Consider the following 14,065-nt stretch of genomic DNA (forward strand, 5'->3'; position numbering starts at 1 on the left):
AAAACTGTACTAAAATGTAAAATATCTGAATAAATGGTGAGACATAAGAATTTTTAAAACTATGTCTTCATACCTGACAATGGTCATGGTCATTTTATTTGCTTTAAAATACTTGTCAATGAGATTCCTAAAAAAACTCTTCCTCTAACCAGAACAAAACAAAACAAAACAAAACAAAACCAACCTTCCTCCACACTTGACTGTCTTTTCCTTCTGCTCCTAAGATATCACCAATGAAAAAATTTAAAAAGCCAAAATGTGCGGAGAAAGCCAGAAGATCAGGAATTAATTATCTTGACTTGATTACGGGACTAACTCCTGCATCGTAACACATAATACTAAAAATGCAGATACAGCTTCTCATTACTAGGAAGAGTGAATGAACAGATAAAATGTAGGCTTTTCTCATAAATCCCCCTTTCTCTTTTCACTCAATAACCCACGTATTCAAAATGCCTTTCTAGATGTGACGAAATATGTACTGGAAAACGAAATATACAGAAATAAGGGAGACAAATGAAGTAGAGTTTTGTGATTTTTTTTTTTTTAACCAATGTTTCATCATAGATGAGTTGTCCACTGAACTGAATCTTGAAAGATTAGAAAGCCATCATCACTCTGAATAAGCAACCGAGGATCAAGAAAATCTGAGCCATTTGAGGAAAGAGGCAGGAACAGGCACAGGCGACAGGTCTAGGCAGAGGAAGAGCAAAACAGCATTCTGTGACAAAAAGACACAAGCAAGAGAATGTTCCTTACTCTTTCATTTCACTTCCAAAGAGGTCAAGCTGAGGATCAAGAAAAGGAATACACCATCACAAAACAAACAAAACAAAAAACAATAAAGGATATCAATTCTAAGTGTCTGCTGATATGGAAGAAAGGCAAATTATGACTTATCTAAAGTGGAGAATATCTTATGTTGCTATGCTCTAGAATACTTTGCAACTCCCAACATTACAATCAACTCTGAATAGCCAGAATATTTATTGATTTCAACACAACAGCCAAGCCAGCAGGAGCAGCAAATTTCTACAAATTTGCAGAGAATTCAAAGTGCTCTAGGCCAGTCCCTTGGGCAAGTCATTCAATCTATTTGTAAAGCCTAGGTTTCCTCACAAGGCTATGGTGGTGAGCAACTGACTAATATACAAGAAAGACATTCTGATTTAATTGATCTACAGTGGAGCCCCAAGGACCTGTTGTTTGTATGCTTCCCGGACGTTTCACTACATTCGAGAAGCACTGCACCTTTACAGACTGACTGGAGAACAGACACGGTTTAAAATCGATTTAAATCATTAAAAATAAAATATAATCTGCTTCAAATAATATTTCTTTAGTTATGCGTCTACATATACCTTAAGATATTTGCTTACTATATATTTTCTTGTGAATTAGTTGTTCATATCCTTAGAAGCCTAGCTATCCTTAAGTTTTCCTCCTTCGCAGAGTCTTCCTTCATTCCCAACCAAAATTGCTATCTCTGTCCTCTCTGTCCTTTAATAGTTTATACCAAACTGAGTGTTTTCCACATTCTATTTCTTACTGGAGTTATACATGTATACATTATTGTATTTCTTTAGATGACTGACAGGTAAGGATGACAGGGACATGCCTATATACACATGTAAACCCTCAACTCTAACCAAAGACTGAAACAAGGTGGGCGTTCTGAGAAACATTTTTTTGGCTGACCAAATGTGTATCTTGAGAAATATACTGGCTTTTATAATTAAAAAGAGCTCAAGAGAACTAGTTCTATCTTTAAAAGAAAAAAAAATCCTTTAAACTAACAATAAATATTTTTCCAAATTAAGCAAACTGGCCTTAAAATATTGAGCAGGTTTCCGAAACACACTATAAAACAGGTCTATTATCTTTACCAAGTATAGTATTTCTGATGGAAGGCTCTAAATAGACAAGGAGGTCTGAGGTACACACTCTTCTCTTTATCCCCATCTATACCACAGGCTAAACATTCTCACCAGAGCTTCAGCATATTATATTTCAGAGTTATATTCTTTATGACTTATTAAAACTGACATGACAATTTCTGGAGTAATACAGGCATTCCCTATTAATATCTAATAATGATCCCTCTCTTCTTTTCCCAGTTGCTTCTCTCTGGAGTCATGGACAAGGAGCATTCACCTCTTGAAATGCTTTACTGAACGCCAGTTAAGAGCCAGACATGGCAAAAGGGAATGGAAAGTAACAAATGGTCCTGGAGCATAAAGCCTAGAAGGACACAGATAACTTAAGTCTTTCAGTATAATGCTCCAAGCACCTACTTTAACAGTTACGGGGTCAACTTGTTCATATCTCTCTTCCCCCATGTTAAATGGCTTTCTCAAAATTCCTGCTTACCTAACCAAATTCCACCTCAAGACTAAGGTGCAGTTCTTCCCCAGGTAGCCTTCCTAGGCTATACAGCCTGGGAGTTTGCTTCCTCTGGGACACATGGTTAAGAGAAAGCCCTGTGGTCATCAGACAAATCAGCTAATACATTACCTCACTAAGTTTCATTTCTTCAAGGGTAAAACTGGGATAACAAACATACCTACAATTCATAGGGTTGTTTGTGAAAATTAAGTGAAATAATGAATATAAAGTCATTAGCATAGTGCTGGCACACTCTGAGGCCTCAACATATGGTAGGTCGTATCTATGCCACTCATTCAATAATCTATTAACTAATGCTCTCCTATAAGATCACCCAGTTGACTAATTTTTGAAACTGCTGCAACTTTTCATTTTTACCCCTTTTATCTTTGTGGCTCAAGGTGTAGGTGTTGACCCGATGATCTAAATTACAGAAACCTGTAAAATCAGTAGCTTTCATATTTTGGGAGTCACAATCCACTGTTATATAAATATATTACCCAGTACATACATAAACATGTATAAAACTGGGGAAAAAAAAAAAAAAGCTCATATAAAAACCTGAAATTAAGGTCATAAACATTCACCCTTATTACTTCTAAGTTTACTCTAATAATTCTAATTTAGTTTACTAACAAACAAACCCCTCAAAAGAAAAAACTAAAATGATTTCACAACTCTTTGGTCATAACCCACAATTGAAAAATTCTCTATTAAGCACTAATGAATGAACATACAGATGAAAAATTGTGAGACCATACAAACTACAAAAAAAAAAAAAAAAAGCCCCACAAAATGAAAAAGTTTTAAGATACTTGCCTATTTAATTGTGATTTTTAAAAAAATCACATTTTAGGGGTGCCTGGGTGGCTAGGTGGGTTAAACCTCTGCGTTCAGCTCAGGTCATGATCTCAGGGTGCTGGGATTGAGCCCCGCATTGGGCTCTCTGCTCAGCGAGGAGCCTGCTTCCCCCTCTCTCTGCCTGCCTCTCTGCCTACTTGTGATCCCTCTCTCTGTCAAATAAATAAATAAAATCTTTTTTTAAAAAACCACATTTTAAATCATTCCAGAATTTGTTAAATGATAACTGTTTTCCTGCCATACACAAAATAGAAACCGCTCTGTTTGGTATATGTTGACAGAACTTTGACAATATTTTCCTTACTGGGATGTCTGGAAGTAACTCACCTTCCTTCATAAATAAACTCTTTAGGAATCTGCCCAAAATATAAACACTCTAATGCAAAAGATTGCATTCATAAAGTTTCTTACTCTAAAAGCTTCTATTTCATCTTTGGTTTAAAAAAGAAGTATGTCAGAAAACAAGATGAAATACTCATACTTGAGAGCCCAAAGATTACTAACACATTTCTTTTAGAGTACCTACCATTAGGAGATTAGAAAGCATTTTTAATAATTCTTAAGCAGTTTCCAATTTATTTGAACTACAATACTATTCTCAAACCCATTTCACAGTGTTACTTTTTTTTCATGGGAAGGGAAAAATATTTACCAGATTTTGAATTATTTTAAGCTTTTTTTTCTTTTTAAGTAATCTCTACACCTAATGTGGGGCTCCAACTCATAACCCTGAGATCAAGAATTAATTGCAGGTTCTTCTAATTGAACCAGCCAGGCACCTCTTTATTTTTAGACTCTAAAATTTAGGACCTAATTATTTTGGGGGTGAAAAAAAAAACTAGCATAAAAAGGTGATGATCACTACCAAAACTGTATGGTTCACCTATTCAAAAACTGTATTAACTACACTCTAAATTATTTAGTATTAAATATTTAAACATAACAATTACTACAGATTTATTTTTAAATAAAGTCTCAAACTCATCAATGCAACCAATATAATCTGCTTTCTTCTCTAATTAACTTTGCTAAACCCACTCCCCCAGACTCCCACTTTTGATTACGAAACACACCATTCTCCTCTTTAACCAAAGTGCTCCTTCCCTCCATTTCTTTTACTAAATGTTTAAGTTTCTTTTGAATCCCATATTAAACTAGATCTCATCCCATATTTCTTTTCTCCATTTTGACTGTGTAAGTAGTAATTTCTTAGAATTCCATAACGCTTTAGTTTACAAAGAACAAAAAAATTAATTACAATATCATTGAGTACAAAGGAATGTATACACACTGCTGTACCACTGCAGTAAATGCTGGGAGAGGAGAAAAGGAAGTAAACATAGAGGACACTGACCTCAAGAAGGCTCACAGTAGAGGGAAGATAATACACAAAGACTACAAAAGCACTAACAAGGGATCAAGAGAGTGCACTAAAAGGGAAGAAATGCTGAGTGTAGGCCGAATATGGAAGTAGCCAACCTCAAAATTCCAAATGGGAATATTTATAGTATGTGCTGCTTTTAACATTCCAGTGGCTGTGTCAATGAATATTTTTTTGTGTGTGTGTCAATGAATATTAACGGTTTTTTTGGTGTTTGCTTGTTGTTGCTTTTATTACCCTGTTCTCAGCTTGCCATTCACACTGTATGAGATTTTGATCTAATTTTCTACACAGGTTAGAAAAAAACACAGATTTGGATTTTGTATTAAAAAGGAGAAAAAGTGGGGCGCCTGAGTGGCTCAGTGGGTTAAAGCCTCTGCCTTCTGCTCGGGTCATGATCCCGGGGTCCTGGGATGGAGTCCCGCATCGGGCTCTCTGCTCGGCGGGGAGCCTGCTTCCTCCTCTCTCTCTGCCTGCCTCTCTGCCTACTTGTGATCTCTGTCTGTCAAATAAATAAATAAATAAATAAAATCTTTAAAAAAAAAAAAAAAGGAGAAAAAGTAGGGTATGTGCTTTGGTGAGTGCTGTGAAGTATGTAAACCTGGCAATTCACAGACCTGTACCCCTGGGGATAAAAATGTATGTTTATAAAAAATTAAAAATTTAAAAAAAAAAAAAAGGAGAAAAGGAGAGCAGTGAGAGAAGATTCACTAGAAATGTTTCATTTAACAGAAAAGTTAACACCCAGGTTTCAAAATGAGAAAATGGGTGAAGAAGTTGTACCCTTATTTACTACTAAATAAATAAGCATCCCTTAAAAACACAAGAAACTGCCTCCATTTTACTTCAGTCAAGAACATGTACTTCAAAGACAATTTACTGGAGCAAGACCACTTGGAAAATTGTTTTTAAATGATACATTCACATTTCTGAACAAGAAATAGTACTGTTTCACTAATTTTTTCCCCTAACTGCCCTTCTCAGTGCCTCCATTTAGGGCATTAAAACATACTGGTCAGAAAAAGAATTTTTTTAAGTAATGCACTTAGAATTCATATTTTCTTTCCTCAAGTTTCTTGATGGAGCTACGACTTGCCAAGGCTGTCCTTAAAGAACAAAAATTTGTGCTTAGAGAAAAGCACTGGTATTTCCCAAAAGGGCAGACATCTTTCACTAACATATCCAAAGAGCCAAAACCAGTGCCTGCCCCCAACAAAGCACTCAGAAAATATTTGTTCAAGACTCCCACCGCTACTCCTTTGCATCCAACTATGTATTAACCTTATAAGGACCTCAGTATCTTTGTTTTTAAAATGGAGAATTCAAGGAAGTCCTAGTTGCCCCAGGACGGATTCTATGTCTCCGCAGTTAAGAGGGGGAGAAGAAAGATGCCAAAATACACAAATGTTCATTAATAAGCTGTATTATAAATCACTGTCCATGGAGTCTGTCTGCAGTAAACCTTAGACAAAACAATGCAAATGGAAACTCAGAATTAAAACCACAAATTCTGTAAGTAGAATTTCATGAGATTGATCAAAGTGATGTTGGATTATTGTTCATTTTCCTAAGTTTGAGAATGGCATCAGTATTGACTTTTTTGGTTTAATTCCTTTTCCTTTGCGGATACATACTGGAAGCACTTATGAATGGAGTAATATGCTTCAAACACAATGCAGGGAGGGTGGGGTGCATGAAAGTGGAAGGAACATGACTGGCCACGAGTTGGTAATTGAAGACAGATTATGGGTATCTGGAGTTCACTAGACTATTGTCTTCCCTTGTACATGTTTGCTATGTTCCATGATAGAAAAAAGTTTAAAGCAAAATAAATTTAAAAAGTATTCAAAAACTATTCAAATCATATATATTGACAAATGAAATTCTCCAAAAACATCCTCACTAGTTATAGTGAGAAGAAATTGACAAGGTGCTTTAAAAGAATGATTAAGAGAGGTTCTTGAGGGAAGTCTGACTGGCTATTAATGGGAGGATATGACTCTTAATCGAAGTCATGAGTTCAAGCCCCAAATCAGGCATGGTACCTACTTGAAAAAGAAAAAAAGAAAGAATGAAAGTAAGACAAGAAAGAAACTAAAAAGGTGTTTGAAAAATGGGAAGGGCCTCAAATATACATACATAAAATATCTAAGTTTGAGATGGCTATGAAAAATTCAATGTGTACATATGTAGGTAAAGGGGATATCTGTATTATCTGCTCAATTTTGCTCTGAACCTAAAGCTGCTCTAAAAACTAAAGTTAGTTAATTTAAAGAAAAAAAAAAAAGAAAGAGGGGTGCCTGGATGGCTCAGTGGGTTAGAGCCTCTGCCTTCGGCTCAGGTCGTGATCTCAGGGTCCTGGAGTCAAGCCCCGCATCAGGCTCTCTGCTCAGCAGGGAGCCTGCATCCGCCCTCTCTCTCTGCCTGCCTCTCTGCCTACTTGTGATCACTGTCAAATAAAAAAATAAAATCTTTAAAAAAAAAAAAAAAGAAAGAAACGTGAAGGACAGTTTATTGTGCTCTTATACAACTCTGTCAGAAAAAATCATGTCCCCCAAAATAATTTAATTAACTTACTTTGCTTTTTCTATGGAAAACCAGCTTTCAAATCAATTCAACAAAGAAATTCTAGTTCCTGTTTTGAGTGGGGTCATATAATAACAAAGGACAAACTTTTCCACTATTTTCCCTAACTGGTTCTCACTGATTAATGTGGTAATCTGTCAAGATTTCAAGACTTTTTACAAGTAAAAAGCACTTCTATTTATCGTGTACTTCACAATTTCAATACTTAAACATTAGATATCCAAATAAGTATATATCATGTTAATAGCTGAGATTCGGTGGTTAGCATTTTCTACTTTCTCCCCCAACACAGAGATGATACAAATTTGGGTGCTCTTGTGGTCAGATTATTACTTTCCACAAAAGAAGTTCAGTGTATTTGATAATTCATATCTTGACTAAACTTAAGTTTCCGGTGGTTATGTAATCTAATTAAAAACATTATGCGGTTTCAACTGGGATAATCCAATTCCTATCCAGGAAGGCTAATCATGTTCTTAATAATAATTAAACAAGGAAGTTACAGTTTAATTAGCAAATGAAATGATTTGTCAGTATAATAGAGTCATTTCATTGTAATAAAACAGCACAGAATATAACATTTCATCATTAAAACAAGTAAGACATTTAAATTTGTTTCATAATACACCAAGTGCACATCCTTCACTAAAATCAAAATTCTGCTTAAAAAAAAGAAAGCATTATGGATGGGGTAAACTTGTAGGAAATAGTAGGCTATTCACTTGTTTTCCCTCCTCCAGATCATTTTAAAGGAACAGAAAGCTAGAAAGGCCCTTTGGGACTAACTCAATGATTTTTCAAGCAGTATGTTTCAGTGCCCTGAGCAGGCTTTAGGGGGTTATGTGATCACTAAACTGTTAAAAAGAAAGAAAAAAAAATCAGTGCAACTTTATCCTGTCCAAGGAGCCCAATACCAGGTTTAAGATTTTGCTTTTATAGAACAGTTCATGGATAAGTTTTAAGTTTGAAAAACCACAAAAAGTCTACACTCCTCCCACTCTCCAAAAGAGGACCTAAAGCTGAAAGAGGTTAAACAAGACCAAGATGGTAAGAATGTTCACAGCAAAGCTAGGTATAGATAACTGATGTCTTTAAACTAGACCTCACTACCTCACATGAAAGGTCCAGAGAGACAAGGGGGAAAAAAAGCAAGTTTCAGGATTATCCTTCTTCGACTCCGTCATTCTCTACATGGACTATACCAGTTATCCATCAACATCTTTCACTTCGAGTCCAGAAAACTGTCTTTACTGCTGTTTCCCAAAGACCATTAGGTTTGTGCCTCTCTTCTCCCAATTTGTTTCCCTGCTTCTTAAAAACATTCCCTCTGATATTACCTCACATAATGTCTCTAATACTTTAGCTTGTCCATACAAGAGAGCTTGTATTTTACCACAGGGCCAATTTTTAAAGCATGCAGAAATAACCTTTCTTCACAGAGATGTTACACAGACCCATTGTCTCGGAAATGGATCAAAACAGAATGATGGTTAGTACCTAAGTGAGGTAAAAAGTAAAAAAAAAAGGGAGCTGGAGCCTGAGTATCCCCAAACCAGAACTCTACCCGACACAGACCTGTGATGCCCAGATTAGGAGTGTACACTTCTGGTCCGGATCCAGTCCCGGTGCCTCTGAACAGCATTTACACTCTGGTCTTCTTTAGGAATGGGCTTGATCTATATATACAACTACTTCCAGTACTTTACAAGCTGCTCAAATAGTCCTTGCAGAAAGATACACACTGGCCTATTTGAGGCTCTACAGGATAAAAAATAAAGTCACAAAATACCAGACCAGGAATGTTTCTCAGGAATTACTTAGTCCAACCCCCTCATTTCTTTCACAAGAATACCGAAACACACAATTAAAGGAACCTTCCCACAATCACAGAGCTACTGGTAAAAGTTAGATTTTATTTTCATTACTACTTTCCATTCCTCTACAAAGTGCTAAATATGATCACTACTCAGGTAATTGACAGCTGGCATCATTTAGATGTAAACTTGTGCAACACACAAGGCTCATTAAAAAACAAGTGCAACTATAAACAGGTCACCTTAACATGACTTAGGAAAAAAAAAAATACAACCAAGATCACAACATGTCCCACCAAGTTCAAAATGTCTCATAGTGCAATCCTGAGAATCAGTTTGCAGCATTTAACCACTGTTCCAAAATAAACCTCTGACAGCACTGAATGGTTCGGGGTTCACAGGCTAATAAGACTTTATTAACTGCAATCTAGCCTAAACACCAAGGACTGTCTCCACTGTATTTTTAAACATTTCTAGGTAAAAGCTACTTATACTTAACAAGCCCAAAATAATACAACTCTAGGTGCTAATTTGCCAAGCTTAGTAATATGTCAGAAAACAATGCTTAAATCTGTGTAGATTCCAGATTCAGAAACCCAAAGCAGATATGCATTCACACATTGGTATACTTTAACACTGTGCATTTAAAAGCTGTGTCCTAGGGCGCCTGGATGGCTCAGTGGGTTAAGCCTCTGCCTTCGACTAGGGTCAGGCTAGGGTCATGATCTCGGGGTCCTGGGCTCAAGCCCCGCATCACATCAGGCTCTCTGCTCAGCAGGGGGCCTGTCCCCCTTCTCTCTGCCTGCCTCTCTGCCTGCTTGTGATCTCTCTCTCTCTGTCAAATAAAAAATAAAAAATAAAATCTTAATAGCTGTGTCCTCTAAAATGGTTATTCTCTGGTAAATCTAACAAGAGTGATCAAAATGCAGGAATTACTGGAACTAACAAAATAACTTTATTTTTATTGTGCCTAAGTAACACAAACACATGGGAGGTTCACTTGAAATATCATTTGATGTTAATCAATTATAAAACATTTCTCTGTTTTGACTGAAAGTGGTTCTTCCGCCAGTTGCATTTCTTTTTTTACCCAAAGTCTCCTATTAATCCTAAATACACAAACTTCTCCATTCTCTAATCAGGGAAGAGCTGTTAACCTTGACATTTTATGTCACTCTGTGAAAAGGGTAAATTAAGTGTTTTAGTTTTGTCTTCATTAAAAAGGTATTACTACCCCCACCACCACCGTCAAGAGGAGATGAGAAATTTGTCAGAGGCTCCCTAATAACTGGCAGATAAGAATCATCCTGTGAGGAAATGTTGAGAAGACTATTGCATTACAAAACCCTGAGTCATCACCCAGTTAACTCAGCAGATTTGGGTAAACACTGGAGAGGTAACTTATGTCTTGTGTGTTTATTATCCATCCATACCCACATGCATGAACATACAATGTTACCAGATTTTGTGTAAGTTAACCAAACAAGATACAGCACAACTTTCTTAAAAAGTACTTCTGACACAGTGAAGATGCCCATCTTGCTGGTTATTTGGACATAAATGGCTATATATATAGTCTCTAATCTTTCCTCCCAGACTGTATTTTTACTTCTTTCCCCCTTACTTTCAGTGGCACTAAAGTTTGCCAGGTGTTTGTGCAAAAAAACAAAAAAAACAGTAACAGTAATAAAAGAATAATACAACAACTGAAACTGATTTAGGTCATCTATATTCATCTGAGAGACTCAAAATTAACACAAGCCAGGTACTCATAATGCCCTAGACAATCCGACAGCTCTCCTCTCTATTTTCCTTAGGCTTGCACATTTCCAAAGGAAATGTCACAACTAGAGAAACACACTTCCCGGACGTTCCAAGACTCAACATTCTCAACATTAACGCCTCGTATACAGCCCGAGAATGTGGTAAGGGCTGATTTTAAACCAATTTCAATAAAAGCCACAGACTGAGCAGGCCCAAAAAAGCAGAATCTACAAGTTTCCTACGGCCTCCTACCCATTCAGAAAGTTATGAGACATGAATTGAGGGATACGAAGAGGCGGAGACCGTAGAGGAAAAGCCGGAGCAAGCACCAGGAGAAGTCAATAGTTGCTCCCCCATAGGTGAATCCTGTCTCTCCTCCCCCATGAGTCTTTAAAGGTCCAAGGAGGACCTTTGGGGGACCGCTCACCTCTTTCCCTGGGAGCCCGGTGCCCTCCGGCTCCCCAGGGCCCCGCAGGTCGGAAGACAACAACCCGAATCCTTGGGGGAAAGGCAGCTGGGGAGGACGCAGAGGGCTCGTAAGGACCGAGGAGGTCCGGCAGGAAAGTGGCAGGGAGGGCACTTGAGTGCTTCCCAAGCTTCTTGTCGCGATTCTCAGACTAATGCTCCCGGACCACTGCCTAGAGTCCGGGCAGAGTTGAGTCCAGCGGTCCGGTACGGACAAAGAGCCACCTCCCCCCCACCCTGGACGCTCCCCACCCCCGAGCCTTTGCTCCCCACCCACTCCCGCCCACCCTACAGGCCCGCACACACTTACGTGGAGAGTTTCCTGGTCCAGAAAAGGCCCCCGGGCCACAGCTCTTGGAGCTGCACGGCCCGGCCCAGGTTGCTTTTGATCTGGGCCAGCTGCAAGTCTGACTCGGCGTCCAGCCGCTCGGCATAGGGCAGCAGCTTGTTGTAGACGATCTCCTTCTGAGGGACGAAGCCCCGCGGGTCCGGGCCGGGACGCCCACCGGGCTCCGGGGGATCCCTGCCTTCCGCCCGTTCGGCCGGCTCCATGAGCCTAGGGACAGCCCCCCCACCCCCGCCCACCCTAACCCTCCCCGGCCCCCACCCCTCTCCGGGCTCCGCCTCCTCCGCGTCGTCGTCGCCCCGCGCCCGCAGGCGGCCCGTCGCCCTCGGCCCGACCGCTGAGCCCCCTCCCCTGGCCGGCGCGCTGCTGGCCCCCGCGCGATCCCGGTTCGTTGGCGGCGGCAGCGGCCGCTCCGCCCGCCCCGCACCGGCTCGGCTGGTGACGCTGCAGCAGCCGGGCCCGCAGGTTCCGGACGGGCCTCAAGTCACTTCCGGGGCGGGGCGGGGCGGAGCGACGGCGTCGGAGGAGGTGGTGGCGGCGGTGGTGGCGGCTGTGGCGGCGGCGGTGGTAGCGGCCGTGGGAGCCCAGCGGGCCGCGCCTCCTTCGCGGTGGGGCCGGCTCGGAGCCCCCACCCCCGGGCCTCACCCGCGGAGCGCGAGGCTGCCCCACCGGAAACACGAGGCGGAATTCCAAGCTATTGTCCTTTCCCGCTTGGGGTCGCGCGCTCTGTGCGGCTGCCGGTAGTCGCCGTGCCTTCCGACAAGGCAGTGGGCCTAGTCCCCAACCCCGAGTGTGTGGAAAAACTTAGGTACTCCGTGTCCGTCTCACTTGAGACTTACAGATTTGTTTGCTCAGTCACCTTTAAGCCCTCCCACTTTCTGGTATTCTTCGGGCCACCCTCATTCCAAAAAAGTGAATAGTTATTCATTTAACAAATACTAAGTGAACTACTATTCTGTGTGTCAGACGCTCCTTTTAGGCCCTGGAGATGAGAAGAGCAAGTGGTTTCTGCCCTCCAGGGTTTTGCAGTCAACTGGAGCTTTAGTCCAGGGAATAAGCAGTTAAAAGACAATAGTCTTAATTGCTGGATAAGTACAGGATGCCTTGGGAACACCTAAAGGGTTATTTCAAACTGGAGGGGTGTCAAGTAGCTTCCTAGACAGGATACATAAAGTTGAGGTTAAAGGCTTTGAGTGCAAAGGTATAGTTTAGCTGAAGGAAAATCCTAGAGGCTGCAAGCATGAACTCTGGGAATTCAAAGTTCTGAATGGCTGCATATTGCTTGGAAGAGGAGCACAGGATTGAAACCTAGAAAGGAATACTAGGGCGTTTTCAGAACTTCAAACCTAAAAGCAACAAAAACCTCTGAAACATTTTAGGCATAGGAACGGCATGATACAATTTACATTTTCAAAGAATCACTCTGACTTTATGTAGAGAGTAAATTAAAACAGACTCGAGTTGGAAACTGGAGGACCCTTTAAGAAGCTATGACATACTGGTGGCATGGATGATAGTTGAAATAATTTGAGAACTATTGCAGTAGGAAGAATGGCCTGGACTTGGTAGCTGATTGAACATGAAGAGTAAGACAATGGGAAGAAATAGGATGAGTTCAGATTTCTGGTTTGAGAAGCTGGATAGATAATGTAGTCCTTCTTGGAGATAGCAGAAACAGATTTGGAGGCTGAATCCCTAAAGGATGGAAAAGTACTTTGATATATGGATCAGGACGATACAGGCTATTGTCTTTTTTTTTTTTTTTTAATTTATTTGACAGAGAGAGAGAGATCACAAGTAGGCAGAGAGGCAGGCAGAGAGAGGTGGGGGAAGCAGGCTGTCTGCTAAGCAGGGAGCCTGATGCAGGGCTTGATCCCAGTACCCTGAGATCATGACCTGAGCCAAAGACCAAAGACAGATACTTAACCCACTGAGCCACCCAGGCGCCCCTGATACAGACTATTGTTAAAAGGTAACTGAGACTTAATAACAATTTTAAGAGTCTATTGGAATTGGGCAGGGCCAAACCAGAAGTAGTTAGGATCCCTGACAGGAGCCAGGGAAAGACTTAAGTAGAGAAGGTATGGAGACAAAGAAAGGAGATTGTTGGATTGGCCATAGCTTTTTTTTTTTTTTTTAAGATTTTATTTATTTATTTGACAGAGAGAGAGATCACAAGTAGGCAGAGAAGAAGGCAGAGAGAGAGGAGGAAGCAGGCTCCCTGCTAACCAGAGAGCGTGACTCGGGGCTCGATCCCAGGACCTTGGGATCATGACCCGAGCTGAAGGCAGTGGCTTTAACCCTCTGAGCCACCCAGGCGCCCCCTGGATTGGCCAATTGGCTGTTTGTGACTGGTTGACTTTAGTGTTTAGATTTCATAACTTTGAAGTTTTTACACAGATTTTGGACAAAGACGTTAAAGCCACTTAAGTCTAAGGGCCTATATGTAATTAGTTTAAAAGT

The 14,065-nt window shown here is 40.3% G+C and overlaps 1 protein-coding gene across 2 annotated transcripts in view; it reads right to left on the reverse strand.

The window, feature by feature from the left end:
• PSME4 (proteasome activator subunit 4) overlaps nt 1-12,154 on the reverse strand; it is a 112,416-nt gene extending 100,262 nt beyond the window's left edge. For both annotated transcript variants that reach the window (XM_032352115.1, XM_032352114.1), the window contains exon 1: nt 11,567-12,154. In XM_032352115.1, coding sequence (XP_032208006.1) covers nt 11,567-11,808 — 242 coding nt within the window. In that variant the 5' untranslated portion in view covers nt 11,809-12,154. The remainder of the gene's footprint in view (nt 1-11,566) is intronic.
• Nucleotides 12,155-14,065: the final 1,911 nt, after the last annotated feature.

Source organism: Mustela erminea, chromosome 7 (assembly GCF_009829155.1).
Source record: "Mustela erminea isolate mMusErm1 chromosome 7, mMusErm1.Pri, whole genome shotgun sequence".
Taxonomy (NCBI): domain Eukaryota; kingdom Metazoa; phylum Chordata; class Mammalia; order Carnivora; family Mustelidae; genus Mustela; species Mustela erminea.